The sequence below is a fragment of the Eupeodes corollae genome, chromosome 1, assembly GCF_945859685.1.
Source record: "Eupeodes corollae chromosome 1, idEupCoro1.1, whole genome shotgun sequence".
Lineage (NCBI taxonomy): Eukaryota > Metazoa > Arthropoda > Insecta > Diptera > Syrphidae > Eupeodes > Eupeodes corollae.
Window position 1 is genome coordinate 198,329,482 of NC_079147.1, and position 24,163 is coordinate 198,353,644.

The 24,163-nt window shown below is 32.2% G+C and overlaps 1 protein-coding gene across 1 annotated transcript in view; it reads right to left on the reverse strand.

Annotated features, from left to right (window-relative positions):
- LOC129948013 (uncharacterized) overlaps nt 1-24,163 on the reverse strand; it is a 56,850-nt gene that overhangs the window by 17,598 nt on the left and 15,089 nt on the right. Inside the window, exons 2-5 of the mRNA XM_056058822.1 lie at nt 5,190-5,851; nt 4,323-5,122; nt 1,590-1,874; nt 1,366-1,525 (exon numbers count right to left, since the gene is read on the reverse strand). Of these exons, the coding sequence (XP_055914797.1) occupies nt 1,366-1,525; nt 1,590-1,874; nt 4,323-5,122; nt 5,190-5,851 (1,907 nt within the window). The remainder of the gene's footprint in view (nt 1-1,365; nt 1,526-1,589; nt 1,875-4,322; nt 5,123-5,189; nt 5,852-24,163) is intronic.

Below are 24,163 nucleotides of genomic sequence, written 5' to 3' on the forward strand. Positions count from 1 at the left end.
AATTAATAATCATGGAAATTGACAACTCACTACTTCGAAGTCTTTGTCTTTTGACAGTTTTTATTTGACAGACGATTGTAAGATTTAATAAATAAATAAACAAGATGGCGCAACAATCCGTACAGAACTAGGGCCAAGTGACTTACAACTCTTAACCATTCCTGTTGGCAAGCCATCTCATGGATGGGGGGGACCTACAGTTTTTATGCCAAACCCGAACAGGAAATCTGAGAGAGCATTTTTCATGACATTAGTTAATTTTGGAGGATTTGCCTATCCTTTGCAAGAGGCAGTACTTGTTAAAAAAACCTTTAGGCAGCATAGGCTAGGATTGAACGCAGACCAAGTCGGATTCCACTATTGTAAGATTTCAACATTTATTTTAAATGCGCCAGAAGTTTTTCGATTTTGGTTTAGAAGTCTAAACACGTAAAGTACAAAACGTCATTTTTCATCTTTTGTGGAACAGTAGAAACTGCCAGAACTTACATATAAAAGAAATTCCTATTTTTCGGGATTTAACTAGTGTTTTTTTTTTTGAGAGAAAGTGATTTCATGATGCAAATAATAAAACTTCAAATTGAACTATGAAATACATCCCCAAATTTGGGAAGTGTAATGGGAAATTTTAAGGAGTTGGTCTTATTTCACAATAACAAGATGAAATAAGGCTAGTTTGGTTTTCAAAAGTTTGGTTTATACAAAGCGTTTGGGCGAATAAAGGAGTGATGTATGTATAGGGTGTATGCTTTCCCACTGTAACCTCCCTACTTGAACACATTATAGCATTTGGGGTAGGTGCGAAGTTGGATTAAGAAAAAATAGTACATTTGAAGAACCTGGTATTAAAGAAAATTTTGATTTGATATGCATTAAGACTACAGGAAATTTAATACCAGATTTCTGAAATGCAAGAAATATAAATAACTTCGTGCCTACACCAAATCCAGTAAATGGTAAGACAATTCTTAAGGTTGTTGACTTATTTCAATCTTTTTTGGAGACTTATTTTAGGAATCCATTTCATTTTAGAATTTTAGGATTATTTTCATTATTCAATAAATAATAATAATAAAAATAAAGCCTCAATTTGGGAAGTTTTTTCAATTTTCATTTGACAGGCTCTTTTACGGGAGTGACTTCCCAAAGCCATTTTTTCATAATTGATACTCTTAAATTTGAAGATTTAAAGTTTTTGTTGAATTATTTTAGTATAACATTACATTTTTGTAAAATTTGGACGAAACGTTTTTGGCGATAACTTGATAAAAAATTTAATTTTAAGGAAAACACCGTTGGTATAACCAATTTTTTTGGTCATATTGAAAAATATAGTTAATGAAAGTTTAAATATTAATTAGTTACCATTATTTGGAGATCCCTGTGTCATAGGCGGAGATGGCACACTGCTATATTGCTGCTGCTGAGCACTATTATAAAATGGTTGTGGACCAAATCCTGGTGCTGATGATGGTGTACGTGTTGGAGTTGGTGTTTTTTCTAATTGAATTGGAATAATTCTTTCCTGGAATTATTAAAAAAAAAACTTTAATATATTGATCTTGAAATGTTATATAAAATCAACAAACCTTTACATTAGAAGATGTTGTATTATTATTAATCTGCAACCTTAAGCCAGTATTACCAAATCCATTACTTGAAGAAATGCTTGGCGATGAAGTTGGCGGTGGTGATTTTACATGATTTAAGGACTCAACTGTTTGTCCTTGAGCATTCATCCATCGATTAGTTGGAGCTTGTCTGGGAGCTTGTTGTTGTTGTCTTGGACCTTGCGAGTCTTGATATGGTGAATATTGTTGCTGTTGTTGTTGTTGGTTTGCAACTGGAGGGATATATATCGATCCCACTTGAGCCTGCGAATTAATTTGAACAAAATAAAACACACATTTTATTTTAAAACAAATTAAAATTAAGATAAATATAAAATTAGATATAATTTCAAGGTTAGCCATGATGGCTTATAATAAAAATTAATTATTCGTTAACTTGGCATGTTTATTAAAAACTTCCGCATCAACAGATATTTTATTTTATTTATTTTTTGTTTTAACTAAAAAATCAAAATCAAACATATATTTTTCCTCAATCAAATAAAAATAAAAAAAAAAAAACAGCACGCGTATTTGTTGCATATTTTCTTTTTGCCAAAATAGCTTAACATTTATTTATGTGTGTGTGAGTTGAAACTTTGGCAGAAGGACAACATTTATTTATGCAAATTTTTTAGATTTTTAAAAAAAAAAATCAATCAGTCTTCTTTCCCCAGCCATTGCAAGACGAAATTTAGAAGTAAATAAATTAAATAAAAAGAATTATCAAGAACAAGGAAATTGCACAAGAAAGTTTATAGAAAGGCAGGTTCGAACTTCGAAGCAATTTATATATAAAAAATACAAAATCAACGATATTTTACTATCTCGTATTTTTCTATAAGAATAAACTTTGCGTGTGCGGATTTTTCTAAAAATATCTCAACTTTTTCGGTTTAGGAATAGAAAAAAAATATACAGACAAGATCTGGCTGGTGGATGTTGTTTTATTTTCTTATTTTTAAATCATTGATTTCTATAACCCAAACATTGTTTTATAACGATATCGAGATTCGAGAGTTTTTAGTTTATTTGATTATGTCATCTCGGAAATTGCTGCACTATTTTCGACGAAGAAAAAGAAACACATGCTTATAAATTTCTCATCGAAATACAGAACGCAGCAAGGCAAATCGGACGTGTATAAATTTATCTTTTTCCGACAGAAAATTAATTGCAAAATGATGTCGTTTTGTTTTTGGTTTCTGGTTTTTGTTTAAACAAATCGTTTTTCAAGGAATCAAGAAGCAAGAGTTTTGAGTTGATTTTCTAAAGTGGATCTGGAAATTGATGGATGGCCACAATAAGATTGCAAAGTTTTGGAAGAAAAATTAACTTGCTCGTGTTTCAATTTATAATTTAAACAGAAAATTCAGGGCAAAATTTAAATAAACGCAGGAGAATAATAAAATATAGGGTGTACTAAAATGTACACAAGATCTGAATTTGCAACCATTGTTGTGGTGCACAATAATAATAATAAAGTAGAAGCCACTCTTAAAAAACATTTACAGTGACAGCTGACAACTGGAAACTGACAACTGACAGTTTAAATTGGAGCATTACAAGATAAAGCAACGGTTTTTCTCTGAAATAATATTTGATTCTGGATTTATTTTACTAATTCAATGTTTTGAAATGTCAAATTTATATTTTTGGGGTTGCCAAATTGTGCCGAGTAAAAATCCTTTGTTGAATTTTATTGGAATTGAATATTGGTTTTAAAACGTCTATGACTTCAAAAATGCGATGTTTTGATGTTAATAAACTCAAACTTCAAACGCAAACTTACTTAACTAAAAAAAAACAACATATTTTAACAGTGGGCGTGTTCAGACAACGCAAGGAACTTTATATATAGTCTACTGCATTCAGTAAATTTTTCAGATGTCATTAATTTAAAACTTGGAACTGTACTTGACTATCTTGTACTTGCAGAAAGTACCAACAACGTTTTATCTACACAAAAGTTTCCTTACAAAGGTTAAAAGTTGATCAAAAGTTGTGTTTCTTATTCTAAAAAAAAAGTCCTAATTCTTTTTCCAATATGGCAAAGAACAATGTACACAAAACCTTGAATTAAATTATGCATGAAATAAAAAGTTATGAAGCTCAGATTTCAGTTGATTGAACAAACATGATCAGCTGACATTTTGACATAAGTAGACTTGAAACTAAGTGAGATTTGAGTTGTTTTTATTGGAATGCAACTTTTTTCAGTTGTAAGGAGACTTTCCAAAAAAGTTGCCTTAATTGGAAGGCAATATTATGACAGCTGCAAATCAGATACTAGAAAAAAGCCTTACCTTTAAGTCCCTTATAACGCCTGAACTTACCTACATAAAACCACAAAATTGACATTTATGTGGTTTTTGAATGGGTAAAATAAATTAATTTATTATTGATCTAGATCTGTTAAAACACAAATTTAACCTGTTTTTACATTGCATGGGCGCTAAATAGATTGATTTATTTTTGATTTAAGATCAAATCTACAGAACTGGATTTGCACCAGTACTAATACAAGTTTTATAAAATGTTAAGCTGGGAATTTGACAGCTTTATCGTACTCCATAACACGTACATGAAGTTAAACTTCAAGTTATAAAAATCAATTTAGAAATCTAAAATCACCATCATGGAAAACCCCATAAGCCAACGTTTAAGATGATAACTTAAAATAAAAAAACTTCATATAAACAAAATACTTACGTTCTTTTGCTGATATGGCTGCGACATTTGAGGTGATTTTTGTTCTGGAGCTGGACTTTGAGCTTCACGAGATCTCAAATAAGCCGGATATTGTTGCTGGGGTTGTTGTTGTGGTCTTGGAGAATCAATTGGTCCTGGGCTGATAACATCTCTGGGTCGTGAAACATTATTTTGAATTCCCAATGGGACTTGTTTCTGCTGACGCCATGGCACTGATGATTGTTGTGGAGTTGGTGAAGCTTGTTGCTGTGACTGCTGCTGCTGTTGCTGTTGTTGATAGTGAGGCGAAGTTGGGCTTTGTTGATATTGTGGTTGGGGTACAGTTTGTTGTCGTTGAATAGATGGTGATTGTTGTGGCGAACTCTGATGGTATTGTTGTGGTGCTGTCGGGATTGATTGTTGTCGTTGAACAAGTGGGGATTGTTGTGGAGAATTTTGATATAATTGTGATGATTGTCGTTGGATCGTTGGTGATTGTTGTTGTTGTGGTGAGTTTTGTTGTTGATATTGTGAATTTTGTCTCTGAATTGATGGAGATTGTTGTTGCTGTGGTGAATATGAAGGCTGATATGGGCTTTCGTTGCGTCTTTGTTCGTCCAGATGTTGTATTGGTGTTCTTGGTGGACTTGGTTGCCTCTGGTTGTAGAATTCTTGCTGTTGTTGTTGACGCATCGGTTGTGGAGATTGTGGGGCACGATATTGATTTTGTTGATAGTCATTTTGTTGATTACTATTGTTGTTGGTGTATGAGTACTGATTCGTTTCAGGTTTTGGGTTATTCGGTGAGGATCTGTTGTTATCTGTAAAATAATTACCGTCATTTTCCGGTTCAAAATTATTTCAAAAAAAAAGTTAGTTTAAACTTACCGTTTTCGTCATTACCAACCATGGGGCTCTTTGAGCGCTCCTTACGGTACTCTTCCACCCAGAAGTTATTCTTCTCTTGTGGCGGTGGTACTTTCTTTAAACTGGCCATTGGATTTGGAGGAATTTTGATCTCTGGACGGAAGCCCATGGGTGGTGGTTCGAAATTTTGTGGAGTTGGGGATCTGCGTTGGGCATTCCCATTCGATTGTGGAGCTAATTTGTTCTGTGGTGCAGGTGGTGGTGGAGGGGGTGCCCCAACTTTGCCGATGGGCTGTGGTGGTGGAGGTGGTGGACCAGTTGGAAGCACTTGAAAGGGCATTCCCATTGCTGTGGCGCCCAACTGCGAAGCAGCTACAGTTCCACCATTGCTTTGTTGCTGTGATGGTGATTGCATTTGTGTCGGCCTATGTAGCTGTTGTTGACCAGTTGCGCCTTCACTTTGAGCATTCCGTGCCAATCTCTTGGCCATTCGTTGGCTCTTGATCTGTGACAAGTCAATACCACCCGGGGTATAGGTGAAGGGCTTCTTGTCTTTTGTCATCATGGCATTTTGGACGCACGCTGGTGCCTCGGCGACATTATATTGGGGTATTTGTGTTGACAGCCGCTGTGATGGTATCGAGCCGGCCGATAGAGGTGGTGGAGCTGGGGGTGTGCCATATCTAAACAAAAGAAAAAGAAAAAAAACAATGAACAAAGTATTTAACGGTATGGTAACCTTGTCTAATGTTTGATGACATAAAAGTCACCCTCGCGCAATCACACAAAATATTGGACGATAGCCCAAAATGTATTTTGTTTAAGCTTTGACAGCTTTTTTATGTTTTTGGCAAACTGTTCTATTTGTTTATCGTTAATTGACCCCACATAATACATATTTCTTCTATTGTTTGTATATGTTTTAAAATAAAATTAAAAAAAATAAAATAAAACAAGAAGATGCGGTTCTATTGCTCACGCAGTAATTACGTGCGCTCGGCTGGGAAATAAAACAAAAATGTATACGCCAGCAGTCTTGTCAGTTTTATGTCTAATTGATTTTGTGGACAATGATACTGAAGCTCATTATATAAAATATCACAAATGAATATAGTTTTAGTATTTGGAACGTTTCAAATACAATTAAATTTTAAGGAACATCAGATTTCTTCAAGGAGAGTTGCCAAATTTTTTTAGATCAAAAATGTTTAAGTTTGCTTCTACATACGTAGGTATGGGCTTCTAAAAGAAGATATAAATGATTTATATTTGTTTGATAATTTTATAGAAATTATAGAAATTCAATAAAGTAAACGTATATGCGGAAAATATTTGTACAATATGTTTTTATAAGTGGTTGCTGACCTAGTTACAAATTATTGTGAAACATAAGAAAATGTTTACTTCCTTCAGTTTTAATATTTAGGTTGATTTTTTCAAAAAACTTATGACATTTGACAGTTTGACACAAATTTTTGCTAAGGAAAAAAAAACATTGTTTAATATTTTGTACACATTTTTTTTGTTTATTATTTCAATTATTTTTATGTTTATTGTAGATTTTTAAACAAAAAATTTGAAATTTTGAAAAACTCTTCTGTTTCACTTTTTTCAAAAATGGGAGTGTTTTTTTAGAAGGGCCTAGCCTATGTATTAAGCTAAAATTTATCGCAACTTGTTACTTCCTATACTTTTAAGTACTTTAAAATGTTTTTTTTTGTGTTCAAAACTACCCTATTAACTAACGGACTAAATACCGCACCAAAACTCTTCTTTTCCTATGCGAATTAAAGTAGGCACTTTGAAAACTTGTGTGTTCCAATGATATTAAAAATGTCGGGATTTTTTTGGTTTTGAGAGCATTCATGGATTAACCTATTTAGTATTGCAATAATTCTTGTAAAGTAAAGATCTTGGGTAAGCCCCCAAATAACATAATGTTTCATAAAGTAGTGCCGTGTGTGGCGGAACGACTCACAGGGTGTCCGTACACCGGTGTGCAAACAAGTGTAATGTATATGGACTGCTTTAGTTTATTTTAATTTAATAAATAAATATATTGTATTAATAAATGTAGCCATGTGCATTTATAAATGAAGTTTAGTTAGGACGAAAAAAAGTTCGAATTTTCTTAGCTAAAAAAGCTGAAAACAGGAATAAAAAGATAGAAATGGTTGCATTCGTGGAATTCGTTTAACTCGCATTAATACTCAAGAAGAAATCAAAGATCTTCGCATATAAGATTTTAAACTAATAAAATGTGTTCCTTAATTACTACGGTATGAAGGCTGGCGTTATAAGTTTTGACATTAACTTTTTGCAGGGGTGTCATTCCGTAATTTCCGAAACGATAATCGTCAAAACGATTATCATTAACGATATCGTCAATAATTTGCTTCACGTAACTTTGTCACTATCGTCTCGTTCAATCGTTTTCAGTACAAGTTCGTTCAGTATATTCCAAATGTCAAAATTAACTCAACGAAAGATAATGCTTGTTCAATAGCTTGAAAATGTTATTAAACTTGGTTTTCCTCTATGGGAAATTTTGAAAATTTGCAAAAAACGTATTGTTAATAAACATGCCAAATAATTTGTGATTGTCACTTTTTGTGTTTTCATTTGTTGCCGCCGAAGATAATAAACAATAATATGAAAATGTTTGTTCAATGTCTTATATTTTTGTACAAGGGCGATACAAAAATCGTTGCCTGTCGAATATACCAATGTTCTTACACCCCAAAGTTTCAATTGTTACAACAAATTTTAATATTGAATATATATACATTATAAATGCAGGACGACAACCGTTTGGAAAAATTATTGTTAATAATATCATTATATAGTCCTCTTTTGCAAATCCAGAACTACAATTGTTTTATTTATTTAACAACAATTAAGAGAGATTACTTATGTTTTGTATAAAAAAAATGCGTAACCCAATTTATTGTATTTTTTTGAGTTTTTATTTTCATTTTGTATCAAAACTAAACTACACCGAAACTTTATTGCTTCAATTTGCTTAGTTGTCAATGGAAATTATTAGCAGACGATACCTACTTAACTATCGTGCAAACGCTATCGTTTTGACGATATCACTTTGACGATTATCGTCTTACGTGAAGTGAGACTATCGTCGAAACGATATCGTTTAGCGATTATCGTTTTACGGAATGACCTCCCAGCATATTTTGTTCGTATAATTTAACAACTTAGTGGAGTCAGCTCACAAAACCAAAAACATTTTTTACATAGTTCAATAATAACTTATAAAAAGAGATAATAAGATACTTTAATTATTCGTACTACAGTTGATAGGAGTTGCCACGAACATTTTAGGGATTGCTAAGGAATTAACAAACGTACTATTGTCTAAAATTGAAAAACCTCAAAAATTAATTCCGATATTTGAATTAGAGTCAAGTCTTTATCTGCAGTGAGTCTGCTTCGAATTTTGTATTTGTTGTTTATACAAATTTCTAATGTACTACGAACAAGTTTTCAAAACAATCACTCGTAGACTACCCCACTGAATTTCAATTGTATACGTTACGTTAATATAATCAAATCACAATGTATTGTTAATTGGTTACAAAATTAATATCTTCATTTTGTTCATACATATTTTACTTTTTTACATCTAGGCGCCATGAATCATTTCAATATTGAGCAATTAATGAAATTTGCATTCTTCATCTTGTTTTTTTTTTTTCATTATAATATAAACAATAAAGTGCATGTAATTATTCAATTAAAAACAAAGATTATAATTCAAAAAGAGCAAAGGCAATAACAACAAATCATTATTTTAACTGCTTCTTCCATATTGGTACGCTATAGTAATAGCCATAATTATTAAGACTTAAAAGGCAGTCATTTTATTGGCTATTTTTAGAGACATACAAGTTAAAAATTAAATAAATGTGAGATTTAATTGAAAATATAATTCTATGAGTTGGAAGTTCTCATTAAATTTCAGAGCTAGCCGTCGCAAATTAGAATTCTCCTTTTTCATAGTTTCTGAAAGTTCAGAATGATCGCAATTCATCTGACAGCTGTCAAACTAACAGTCACTGCAAAACTATCTCCAATTTTTAGTTGCCTCTTAAACGAAAAAACGTTTATTAACTCTAGTCCTTTCACCAAACTTTCACAGATTTTCACAAAAAGGGTACCCTTTAAAAAGGGTAAAGAAACAGGTTTTTTTAATTAACATTTGTCTATCAAAATGAAGATGTTCTTCTAAATGCGGCATCACTGTACATATATTTAATTTCTGTTTATCAACATCTCTCTAACGATGTTTTTTTCAATAATAATGATGATGACGATGACTGCGAAAATAATGTTGATAATAAATTTCTGTACTGTATACACAATTCAAATGTTATTGAGTATTATAGTTTTTATTTATTTTGCTCATTGAAAGAACCATTTAAGGCTTCATAATGAAATTATCGTTATTATTTTGCAGGAAGAACAAGTTTCTAAATTACATTTTGTTAAAATAGATTTTTTCTTGATTTTCACTGCTAAATAAAGACATACGAGTTCTCTAAGACTAACGTCAACAACATATTATGACGGAAGTTGTTATTGATCGAGACAAATTAATAAACTTCAAAACGTGAGATACCATTTTAAGTTTAAATATGATGAAAGAAAACTTATTTCTATGTCTAGTCAATGCACATATTTTATATAAATTTTCCTTCAAAGGAAATGATATTTTTAATCGTATCATCAGAGGCTCTATAAACACTTGCCTCTAGTCAAAAAGTCATAAGGCTCAATGAACAAAATAAATTCGTGAAGAAAATGATCTTTTGTGAATTTGAATTTGTGTAGAATTTAATATAGCAGCATATTTATGGATTTGAAGTTTACATTGGCGAGCTGGGTATTTTATTGATTGAAACGTTGCATTGTGTTTCCATTGATCAAGAAAACGATAATTTCTAAGAAAGTATGTGGAACATATTAGATTGACTTTGAGTTTCGCACTGATGATTAGTCATTGCAAACTCTTACAATTTGAACATTTTTCAAGCTTCATCTCTCTTACAAAAGTTGTAGTATCAAATGTTGACAAGTTATTTTGCTTAAGATTTTTTGATAGATTTTAAATTGGAAAGTATATGATGCCAAAACATTGATTTATATCAAAATTCCGGTAGTGTATTTGATATAATTATTGAAAGCAACCTGTTAAATTACAATTTATGTTTATCATAACTATTATCTATACATCTAAAATATTTAACCTAAATTTTCTGCAGATTAATTTGTCGCAACAAATGTATTCATCAATCATTTTAGTGTAATATAATCCACATCGTATATAAAGTTTTTGTTTAGGATAGATACTTAAAGCCTTATGCTTATTCACCTAATTTTTTGTAACCACAAACTGTGGTATCTATTTGTCAAATCTCAAAGTCATAATCCGCATCCACACCATAAGCGTCAGCATCAGCACCTTATATATTTTTAGTTTACTTTTTTTTACGGGTTTCACTTTTATTAGGTTTCTACACATATAAAGGGAATGTTTTGAATTCGAAAAAAAGTTGAATTTTTTACTTAAAAACTAATATTAGAATCGCGGAAGTCAAATTTTAAACTATGAACCACAGTTTTATGATTTCGAACCGGGCTTTGTTTTTTTTTCGATAATTTTTTTTTTTCATTCTATTTCAAATTTGCCTTCTCTTAATTATATCAAGCATTGAAAAGATCGTTATAGGAAAATTTGGAAACTCAATGATATGAGTGCAAATGAATCGACTTTTTATTACTGCCTATGTTTTAGAAAACTAATCAAAACGAGATTGCTTTCATTTCTTGCAAAAAATAACTTTTTTTCGAATGATCAACTTGGTTTTGGGTAAGGGAGATCTACTGAAGATGCGATTTTATAAGTATGTTGCGATCTGTATTATGGAATAGTTGAAAGTCAATCAACATGGCATTGTTTATTGGCAGGACCAAGACCTTTGGTTTAGTCGATCATGACATTTTAAGCAAGTTATTTTGGTTTTAGAGAAATAAAATATGAATAACTAAAATCGTTTTTGATAGAAAGGTAACAAAAGGCTGTCTATTGATTTCCCTAAGAATTAAAGCAGTTTTCAATTCCCATGACTGCCAAACATTTTTAAACAAAATTCGTGTTCTCCATAACTTTTATCAACCATAAATCTAACAATAGTTTAATAGAAAAATAATTATAATAAGTGCGAAAACGTGCAACCCACTGCTGGATTTAGAACCTACTGAAACATTGCTTGTATTTCTTTTTTTCTCCTTAATACACAAGCCCTAAAAAGAACCTATTTGCTTAAAAAGTTATGACAGCAAAAGTGGTGGTTAAATAAAATCATGTTGACGTTGCAAGGTCTATATAATATTCGTTCTTCTGATGAGGAAAATTTAAAGTCTCATTGCAATCATATGTAAATATATTTTTATAAATGTGAACTTATAAAAATAAAAGGCAACAAACTTAGCACTCAATAGAATGAACAATATACGAACGTGGTTTAGTACCTCTTGTATAGTTCTGTTTGTTTTACATTTTTGATTTGGTACAAAGTGCGGTTAACACTAAAATAACCGAATTTGTAATTATTGAATTACCGAACTATGATTGTTGCAAATTCTTATACATCTGTACATATTATTAGGCACATACACTACACTCTATCTAGGCTGATTTGTGGTTGAAAATTTTAAAAATTGCGTAGTTTGAAGCTTTAATTTTGCTGTTTGTACAAACTTGTTTTGATCTAGAAACATACTCGTAATATGCCTCAACATTGGGACATTTCTTTTTATTTTTAGTAAAATGTATACCTTTAAGTACTCTTTGTTAGTTCTATATGATTTGATTACTGTCAACTGTTATTAAAACTGTGTTATGACACAATTCAATTACAAATTTATAAGAGATGTCATTTTTAACAGATCTCTATCTGGACAGCTGTCAATTTTAAAGCTGACATTTGAGTAAAAACTATGCCATTAAATTTAAATGGAACAGTACGCAAAAACGCACTTGAATTGTTATTATTCATTTACAAAAATGTTGGACATTTTAGTGTCACACTTCTCACACTAACTTTTCAAAATAGGTGCAAATATTAGAGCTGATGATGGGACAAGTAAATAATGAGAAGATTTGAAGAGGTGTGCATCGCTCAAAAGCCACTGAAGAATGTTGACGTGTTACGTTTTCTTCTGTTGAACAAGCCAAACAATACTTTTTTTAAAGGCTTAAGGTGTCCTGAATTCAAATCTGGCCTTTAAATTTGTCTACCACATTGTAACGAAGCATTACACTTCTCCTCTATCACCCCGGCAATGAGTCTATGCAGTATACCTGATCATTGCATACACATATATATAAAGATCACGAGGAAATATATATAGTATATCTTTTACCATTCACCTGGTTTTAATTCACAGTGACTTTTCACAGAATACAAGACTGTCTCATTATTTTTGGGTGCCAAATACCTTTTTCTTTTCCACTTCTTCAAAGTGTAACAGGCTTATGCCGTTTATGCTCTTGTTTTCTACTAAAAACAGGGAGTTTTTCTCCCAACCGACTGTTCTGTGGCTACCTTCTTCCTCAAGTCTAGTCGCCGCGTACATCGTTTGTGCGATTTAAAAAATTCAAGTTGTTTTCTCGGGAAGTTCCCTGGACAAGTCTACCTCAGCTTCGTACAAAAAAGCATCACAACATCAGGTTTTCAAAATATGGTTTTAAAATACTAAAAACAACCAAAATTGGTGCTTTCAAGTCTAAGATAAGACCATAGTTAAGTAGAAGTTTAATCATTGTATCTTCTTACTTCAAGAAATGCTCAATAGTGTGAAATTTATGACATTTTAAGCTGATATTAATCCTTTCATAGAATACTGATTTCAATATCTTTTATTTTGACTAGCTGCTCAAGTTTAAAAATAAATTTTGTTTATAGAATACTTTTTGCCGTTTTATTTTATATCTATATATAATATTTTAAATGAATATCGAAGAAAGGGAATAAACGTATATGTCGAAAACTTTTATGAATTTAATCGAAAACAAACATTTAAATTGTTTCAAAATTGATTGACTGACTTTATATTATTTATTTATTTATTATTGTAGTTCTATAATATTTTACATTAATTAAGAAATACAGACAATTAATTTCTTTATAGCTTAAATATAGGTCCTTAACACTAATATAAAAATAATTTAACTGGGGGACAATCATTTTTAAGGGAAAACCTACAAGAAAAACCCTTATATGATATTTTAAAAATGAAAATTTCACATTACCTTAAATGCGATATAAACAAAATATCCTATTTAAGATATTAATCATTATCAAAACAACAACATCTTCTAAAAAAATTGTCTTGCAAATTATAAATTACAAGCTTGGGTTGCTTAACATTAACCTAATCATGAAGCTTGACTGTAAAATAATGCTTTGGCAATTTAAGTATTGATTTTAATATTTTGTTTGCACTTTTTGAAGCTTTTTTTAAGTAGATAGGTTTCAGCGCAGTCAAACCACCCTGGAGCACCATATCAAAATCAAATCAAATGGGGTGGCGCAACAGTCCCTTGTGAACCAGGGCCTAGTGACTTACAACTCTCAACCATTCCTGTGTGCGAGTACTGTTGTGAGGAATGGAAGGGACCTACAATTTAAGGCCGAATCCGAACGGCTAATTTGAGAAAGCACTTTTTCATGACAAGAATTACTCTTGAAGGAATTGTCAATTCCTCGCAAGAGGCAGTACCCACGAAAATTAATTTTTTTAAATTAAGGTGGCACAGGCAGGGATTGAACCCAAGACCCCTTGCATGACAGTCCAGCGCACTAACCATCATGCCACGGGTACTCATGGAGCACCATATAGCTTTCGATTTTTGAGCATTAACCTTGATATTCCATATATGAAAATAGTTTTGTGAGCATTGAGCTATATCATAGATGGAAGGTCGGACAGATAACCGTTAAAAAGTATGGGTCCCAGCAAAGACCCCTGTTCAACTCTACTAACTATAATAGCAACATTTTTGCTGTCTTCCAATCATTAAGAAATCCTGAAAGATAAGGTCCGGCTTAAAAGATAGGATGCATTACATTTAAAAATTGTACGAATTGATCTTGGAAAATGTCATGAAAAAAATATTGTTGCTGCAATTTAAGTCGTGGTGGTCATTTTACTGATATCATTATAAATTGTTCATTTCATACTTTTATCTTTATCAATAAATTTTCCATAAGAAGTACTCGTATTTATTAATATCAAAACCAATTTATTGAATAATCCTAGATAGTCAAAAACGATTATCATTAACGATATAGTCAGTAATTCGCTTCACATAACTTTATCACTATCGTCTCGTTCAATCGTTTGCAGTATAAGTTCGTTGATTATATTCCAAATACTTTTATACTATGACTGAAATGTCAAAATGAACTCAACGAAAGATAATGCTTGTTCAATAACTTGAAAATGCTATTGAACTTGGTTTTTCTCTATAGGAAATTTTGAAAACTTACAAAAAATGTAACAAAAATAAAACTATAATATCAAAATGTTTGTTCAATGTCTGATATATATAAGCGAAGGAAGTGAAGGCTCCATTTTATCCACAGTGCACTTAACTTGTCCCCTTTTTTATTTTTTGTTTCCAAAACTACTTTGGATAAGTGCTTTGTGCAAGAGCGATAGTACCAGAGAGTAATAAGAGTAATATTCCAATGTTCCTCCGCCCCAAAGTTTCAATAGTTACAGCAAATATTAATATTGAAGGTATATACATTATGTATGTAGAACGAACGGCAAATTTATTGTTTATAATATCATTATAAAGTCCTCTTTTGCAATTCCAAAACTACAATTGTTTTATTTATTTAACAACAATTAAGAGAGATTACTAATGTTCTGTATATAAAACAATGCTTACATATGGGCTAGAATAGATAGAAAGGTCCCATCCATCTCTTAATTTTCTTCGTCACCGAATTCATTGTATTTTTTGAGTTTTTATTTTCATTTTGTAACAAAACTAAACTACACCGAAACTTTTTTACTTCAATTTGCTTAGTTGTCAATGGAATTTAATAGCAGACGAAACCTACTTAGCTATCTTGCAAACGCTATCGTTTTGACGGTATCACTTTGACGAATATCGTCTTACATGATTACGATTATCGTTTTACGGAATAACCCCCCTGCATATAAATGTCATCCACCCCTAAAAAAACATTTCTAACGATTTCAATAAATGTGATGGTTGGTTGAAATACTTTTCCGAAAAAAGCGTTAATCTAAGAATTTGTGTTTTATTCTTCAATTTATAAAGACTGAAAATTACACCGTAAATAACATATAACCGCTTTTTCAAAACTGTTTAAGTAAAGTCTTGCTCAAAATCAAACTAAGCAAACAGAATATTACCTGTTATTCGACACCTCTTTAAATTATCTTATTTCATAATAACCTTAAATTCATACTTTTTCTTTAATTTATAAGTTAATAATTTTAGTTTTTAAAAACATTGAACAAAATTGTACGAATCTATATATCTATATAATAAAAACCTATACTGTACAACAAAAATAAGCTAACCACACAGTTGTTTTTGCTTTTTTTTTATTTATTAAAGTCACCTGAAACATCTTTCTAAACTTTTAAGTACACAATTTATGTAAATTATAATAAATAATAAAAATAACCACAAAACCGCACTAAAGAAAATAATAAACAAAATAAAAAAAAGCAGCTAAACAAACCATAATTTGTCATTGAATATTTTGTACTTTATTTTGTTTTATTTTATAGAACAAAAATATTTTTTTTCTTGGCCAAGTCAAAAACTATTTACGTCAATAAATTCATCGATTAAATATAAAATGCATTCTCATTCCCTCAACCAGATGTGAAGACGTGAAGATGTGTACTCGAACTTCCTTGTGTTTATTACAAATAAGTATAATTTTATTATTATTGCCTTGTTCTATCAATTTTATGGACTTTCTTTACAAGATGTTTCCAATTATCGAGAACGTTACAGGCGAAAGTTGTTTTGTAATGGAATGCTCTATATTTTTGTAACCCAAAAAATGTTCAAAATAGAAAAAAAAAAAAAAACACCTCAACTCCCGAATGTTTGAAAATTACATTCTTAATTTTGTTTCTAAAAACTGACTGCGAGCTACTCGTCGTCGTAAGTCCATCACCGACTTCGCCAGTGAAATTTCTGCGAGCGTCGAATATGCAAGAAAGTCTGTCATGTCTTGAGAAATGTTCTATTTTTAGTTTGATGATATTCATCATTTTTGTTTTTTTGGTTTGATCAACTTTTAATTTTACAAATATCACACCCGTGTAGGTGGGAAGTGAGTATGGCAATGACTCACTTAGCGAGTCATTTAACGCGAGCATAGTATTTATCACGCATGCATATTATAAGCTGCATAATGCACAGAACAAAAATATAAATATTATTGCGGCAGGTCTCTTGACATTCTTTTTACATTGTTCCCTTATTTATGTGATCTATAAAAATTACAGACACTTTTAGTCGACAAATATCTTAATTAGTCATTTGCGGAGTATCAAATTAAGGGAATGAGTTGTTAGTGATATTTTTGGAATAGAAGAATAATTCGTTGAAATAAAAGAGCCACCATTTTTAAGAAAATTAATTTATAATAAGAAGTATTAATTAAAAACAGTCTTTCGATTTTGAGCTACAAAAGATTGGGTTATGTTTGCCCTTAAGGTCTTCGTTATTTGTTTAAATTTAATCTTATCGGATTCCAGGTCAATAAGCTTCAATATAGAATTATTTCCGTTAGTATTATATTTCTAGAAACACCGTTAAAAAACAGTTTTTAAATACGCAAAGATTTTGAACTTTCTAGATAAGATTTGTTTTAGTATAAAATCTGGTGTGTATTTTTAGTTTTTTTTTTTAAAAAAGAGAATTGTATTATCTTAAAAGAGGCTGCGATGCGACCCACACTGATAACTTTTCACACCACCGTTTATCGATTTGTCTTAAATTTCAACAAATGTTTAATAACAACATTTGAATTGAATCAATTGAATTTTTCTAAGACATTAACTAAAAGTTAACATTATTTTGCATATGATAAAATAAGTTTGATTTAAAAATCTTTTTTTAGCAATTTATATAAAAAAAGATTCGAAGAATATCTTCCTTTAACAACAAATCAACTAGTCAATTAATAGCTTCATCTATTACGTAGTATCGAAAATCGAACATTAATTTTTACAAATTTTTACGAATTTTGTGTAGTATTTATCGTACACTTTAATAGTTATGAATAGTCGATTTATCTCAAAATTTGACCAAATGTTTTGTATTATATTATTCTTCGTTCCATAAAATTATTTTGGGGGTAATATATTCTTTTTCGTAAAATATTCGAAGAGACGAATATTTTGTTCAGTTTTTTTCATTTATAAAAAAATGTTTCATTGATTTTAAAATTATACTAATTTGATGACCAGTGCTGCAGTTGGGAGTGTAAATTGTAGTATTTAGTATTAATGCCGTCTGCCGTAGTTTAAATAATTCAAACTCAAGTAATTTAGACAGTATCCAAAAATATTTAAACATTTTATCTTATAATGTGTCAGGTTTGACCAATAAAGCGTTATTTAGTGATTTTTATAAATTTGTTAATACTTTTGACATAATACTTTTATTTGAAACTTTTGTAACAGAGAACAATTACACAAGTATAGATAATAAACTAATAGATTATAAGTTTATGTGGATCCCGGCAATACGAAGTCAAACAAGAGGAAGAGCAAGTGGAGGATGTTACTTTGGTTACAAAAAAGAGTTAGTAAACTTGAAGTGTGAGTTTCTCAATCAAAATCACCTAACGTACGTTAAATTGCAAATCAACAACAAAACCCTTTTGATACTCCCCCTGTACTTGAATTGCAATAATTGGGATGAGGACTTTGATAATCTCGGCGAGATATTTAATACGATTAGTTCATCGAAAATAATGCTGATTGGGGATCTGAACGGGAGAATCGGTCAAGTTGCAGGAACAATTAACGAAGCAAAGGGAATTAATAGGCAGACTAAAGATGTAGTGTGCAATACAAGAGGAAAACGAATAATTGAACTGTGTGACTCGTTTGGATTGAGAATTCTAAATGGAACAATGCCCAGTGACGTTTCTGGTGATTTTACTTTTGTTGGTGGTCAAGGTTCATCAACTATTGATTATTCAATGATAGGCGAAGATTGGGAACCCTTTGTGACTGATTTCGAGGTGCGAGAACTTCCATACTCAGACCATCTGCCGATAGTCGTTACCTTACGGATGACTGGGCATTCAACTGTGGTAAATAACATCGACCAATTACTTCCTAGACTCAACTGGAAACTCTCAAAAGCCTCATTATACAGACAACGTTTGGACACGAATCTACACAACCGCCAAAATACGGACTTTCGCTTGCTAGATCAAATTGTTAAGGCATCTTATCCACAGCAGCAGATTAGTACTACACGAAACAAAATAAGGGTAGAGCCTTGGTTTGACGAAGAATGCCAGAAGGCACGCAGAATTTCATTCGCATGGCTCAGGAATTTCAGAAACTCACCTCAAGGTCAATTTAGAAACATATACATCGAAGCTAATACGACATATAAAAAACTGTGCAAAAGCAAAAAGCGAGAGTATGAGGAACGACAAGCGGCCAGGTTGGCCTCCTGTAATAATGCATCAACGTTTTGGAAACTTGCGTGGGAGCTAAATGGTAAAAAACCGCCAATACACAAAAATCTGTGTGCAAATATGCTAGCCGAACACTTTCGGAAACTCCTCAACCCAGAAATGATGCCATCGATCTGGCAATATGCAACACCTGGTATAACCAATGAAATATTGGACTCGCAGTTTACTGCGCAAGAATTGGAGCAAGCGTTATGTACTCTGAAAGATGGGAAAGCAGCAGGCGCAAACGGTATCCCAGCCGAATTTTACAAATATGGCACTTCTGCACTTAATGATCGACTTCTTACGATGTTCAATAAAGTCATAGAGGGGAATTTGGTAGTGAATGAATTTCAAGAAGCTGTTATATTCCCAATACATAAGAAAGGATCATACGCGGATGCTTCAAACTATCGGGGCATTTCCTTCTTGAATGCAACATATAAAATTCTTACAACGATGATGCAGAAAAGACTCAACAAGTGGATTAAGTCTCAGAACATACTGAAAGAGTTTCAAGCAGGTTTTAGAGCAGGCTACTCTACAATGGACAATATTTTTGTACTCCGAAGTCTTGCAGAAAGCTTTATCGCTCAAAAAAAGAAATTATATGTATTTTTCATCGACTTTCAAGCGGCATTCGATACAATAAATAGAGGTGCCTTATTCTACAAGCTATATAACGCGGGGTTATCGATGAAATTTGGACGTGCGCTAGAGAATCTCTATAGAGGAACACGAGCGGCTGTATGGAATGGTGCAGAGTTGTCAGATTGGTTTGTGACCTCATCCGGAGTAAGGCAAGGCTGCACATTGAGCCCCACTTTGTTCTCACTTTTTATAAATGACCTGATTGATTATCTTCCTGGTGGCGTGGATTTCGCAGGAACACATATGAAAGCCTTATTATTTGCAGATGATATTGTCATGTTTGCGTATTCGCCGGAAGCGTTACAGCTCATGATAAACAGGTTATATAATTATTGTTGCTTATGGAACTTAATCGTTAATACGCAAAAGTCTAAAGTGATGATATTTAAAAACGGTGGTGGAAGAAATGCTTCTAACGAGAAATGGTCATTTAACGGAGAAGCCTTAGAGTGTGTAACCGAATACAAATACCTAGGGGTAATTTTTACGAGAAGTTTGAGCATGCAGAACCATTTAACTGTGAAGTTAGAAAAGGCGAAAACAGCCATTAACATATCATGGAAAAGATGCTTCATGAACAAAAACATTGCGCATAGCAGTAAACACAAGGTATTTGAAGCAGTATCGGAGAGCATACTTTTATATGGCGCACAAGTTTGGGGATGTATGAGATTTCAAACGGTGGAAAAACTCTTGACACACTATATTAAAAGGATATTTAGCTTACCAGTCAACACACCAAATTACGTGGTAATGCTCGAAACAGGACTATCACCTTTACACATAAAGACCTTGAAGTTGCAAGCCGATTTTCTTCAGTACATATTCAATTTATCAGAATCCAGATTAGTCAAGAAGGTAGCTATCAGTGCCATACACGAACGAAACAGCTGGTATAGAGAGTGGTCAAAACTAGCTGAAGAATGCAATTTAAGCTTTGATTTAAACCTGGAAAACATTGGTAGTTGCAAGACTCTCTTCTACAATGTAATCTCGAAGGTGGATGAGAAATGTAGAGCTGAATATATAGCTGAAGCCTCCAGTTCCATCTACAGAACAGTTTACAGTAGATTAAATCACAATTTGACAGAGAAAAACTATTTTCATGACTCTTATAAGGTTAATGTTATCGCTACAATGGTCAGACTTCGCAGCGAGCTTATCAATCTGAACTTCATGCCTCACAGACCTGATCTACCATTAGAATGCAGCATTTGCAACATGAAAGAAAGAGAAGACGTAATTCACTTTTTGGGAAGATGCCCAACTTTGAAAGAAACCAGAAGAAGCGTTCTTGGAAGCGATGTTTTATCTGAAGAGCAAGTTCTGGACGAATTGAATCAAATGAACGTTAATAGACTTTATGAATATTGTGTAATTGCGCTCAGGTATAGAGCAAGAATAATTAACGAAGATTTTTGATTAAACAAACCTTTAACTGTATCTTATTTGAATTTTAAATTTTATTGGTTTCCATATAATTCCTTATTTTAAACACATATGTTATTTAAAACGGTTATATCTTTGTAATTAAATTAATATATTATAGTTGTCAATCTGGCAGACGGCAAATGCCATGTCATAATGATTTTTGTAAATGTAAATGTAAAAACGTTTCTATTGTTAAATTCAAATGTTGATCCAATAAAATCCAAATCTATCTATCTATCTATCTATCTACTAATTTGATATCAAGTCACAATATATTATATATGTTAGAGATTTTGTAATTGTCCTTTGTTCGACTGCCATTTGTTCTCAACTTGTTAGGGATTTTGTTCTCAGCTTGACCTTTTGTCATCGGCGAACAATCTAGAACTAATACCGAATCAAACAATAAAATGTTCTTCGATGTTCGCACAGCTGACAACGTGAAAATAAATAAACAAAAACACACGTAATTACTGCCAGAATATAGAGGGCATTAGTAACTCTAGAGAGAGCTCAATTTCCATAAATAATATCTAAGGCCGTCGTCACACGTACCTATTCATGATTTTATCTCACACGGCCATTCTGACAATCAACGTGCTCTCGCGTTGACTCAATCTGTTTCATGAAGACCAATTTAATCCCATCGGAAATCGCTTGAATTTAACGTTAATCTTTACCATACAATTTATCCTAAAATTCAAAACTTCATGATGTAAAAATACTTATCCAAAAGAAGTAATTTCAGTTATAAAAATATTTAAAGTTTCCAATATCATAATCAACAAAATTTAAAATGCAAAGCGTTATCCGGCTTTCAACAATCAGCACATCTCAATAATATAAAGCGTAAAAGCTTTCAATATTATAAATCATTTTAACTGCAAAGCGTTCAGGCTTTCAACAAACATAGTTTCAATATTATCAAGTGTAAAAGCTTTGAATATTATGAATCATTTTCAAATGCAAAGCGTTAAGGCTTTCAACACTAATTATTATTAGGTACTATTATTTTTTTTTTTTATTTTTTTTTTTTTTTTTTTAAGTAGGTAAACGAACATAGGTTTGGTAATTAAATAAACAAGTTAATTTCAGTTAGACAATTCAATCATAATTTCAATATTGAAAAGAAGTCATACAGCAAAACGGAAAATAAATGGATATGTGAATATAATAGTTATAATGATACAAAAGAAACGTTACTATCCTTCATTACCCTCTTTATTACTATCAACTAAAGAGTATCTAAACAGTCAGACAGATTTGACAAGCTGGATGGATACTCCCGAAGTCTCTCATGGCATACGTATTGCTGGCGGTCTCCCGACAATGACTCCACCCTATACCTCTCGGCTGGACATACTTCCACTACTTTGAAAGGCCCTGAGTATTTCTCGCCAAGTTTTTTATTAACCCGAGGGTTTTTCTGAACAAGGACAAGATCACCAAGCAAAAATGGACGTATCTTAGCTTTAGTTGCATCAAACCGTTTTTTATCTATAACGGCTTGTTTATCCATTCTAGATTTAGCATCCTGCCTTATTTCTGACAAATTAAGTTTTTCACACTCTTGTATGAGGAAATTTAGACGAGGTGGGCATTTGTTACAGCCTAACAGTAATTGCAGAGGGCTCTTTCCAGTGCTTTTTGAAACTGTGCAGTTTAAAGCAAGTTGAACTTCACCTATTACTGATTTCCAAGACTTTTGTTCATGGTTTTCAACGATAGAAAGACAATTAGTTAAAACTGACATAAACCGCTCCACCTGACCATTTGCACGGCTCATACCACTAGCAACCCCATGAAATTCTATCCCCCATTCATTGCAGAGTTCTTGAAATTCCTGTCCCATGAATGCTGTTCCTTGATCTGAAATGATACGTCTAGGTGTACCGAATTGACTTACCAAATTGTTAAGTGCAGAAACTGCCGACTTCGATGTTAGATCTTTGACGGGAGTAAGATGGCAGTATTTTGTAAACGAATCGACGATTACAATCAAGTACTCTTTGTTAGACTTACATCCCGTTAATTTACCACTTGTGTCTATATGGACAGTATGAAATGGTTGCATCACTTTTTCTATTGGATGCAAAACCGATTGTTTTTTGCCAGATGGATTTTTATTAATCTTACACGGTAAACATCTATTAACATAGGCTCTGACGCAAGAGGTCATTTTAGGGAACCAAAAATATTCCCTAATTTTTGTAAGTGTTTTATCCCAACCAAGATGTTTTAGTTCATCATGAAAACGCTGAATTATTTGCCATCGGAAATTTTTGGGTACTATAACGCGACTGTACGTTTTCTTATTTACCTGAAAGTTCTTATACAACAAGTTATTTTTAATTGAGTATGAAGATCTCAAATTTGAATCTAAGGTGTCATTCTCAAATGATTCTATTATTCTGTTAATATCCGGGTCCAACCTTTGTTCTGCAACTAACCAATCATCATTTAAACGCACCACGTTTACTTGTTTGTTACTACTGTCAGAGGGGTTACGGCTTAGAAAGTCAACGTGCGGTATCCGCTCACCTTTTCGATATTCAATTTCAAAATCGAATGATTGCATGAAACCCCACAATCTATGAACATGAGGAAGGAGCTCTTTTTTGTTGCGAGATGCCTTGAGGGCATTGCAATCAGTAACTACTTTAAAATGCCTTCCGATGAGATAATGTCTGAAATGTTTCAAGGCTTTGAAAACAGCAAGGGTCTCAAGCTCATAACTGTGGAATTTGCTCTCTGAATTAGTAGTCCTTTGACTATAATATGCAACAACTTTCAACTGAACATCGATTTTTTGGAAAAGTATTGCGCCAAAACCGATGGAACTAGCATCTGTGTGTAGTTCGATAGGTTTAGAGGGATCGAATATGGTTAATACAGGCTCATTGGTTAGATAGTCAATAATTATCTTATGAGCTTTAGTTTGCTCATCTTTCCACTCCCATTTCAAGTTTTTCTTTGTTAGTTTATAAAGTGGAGCCATAATAGATGAAAAATTTGGAACAAACTTTCTAAAATATCCGGCTAATCCATTGAACTGCCTCAGCTCCTTGACATTTGTCGGTAGAGGTACATTAGTTAATGCATCAATCTTTTTAGGATTTGGTCTGATTG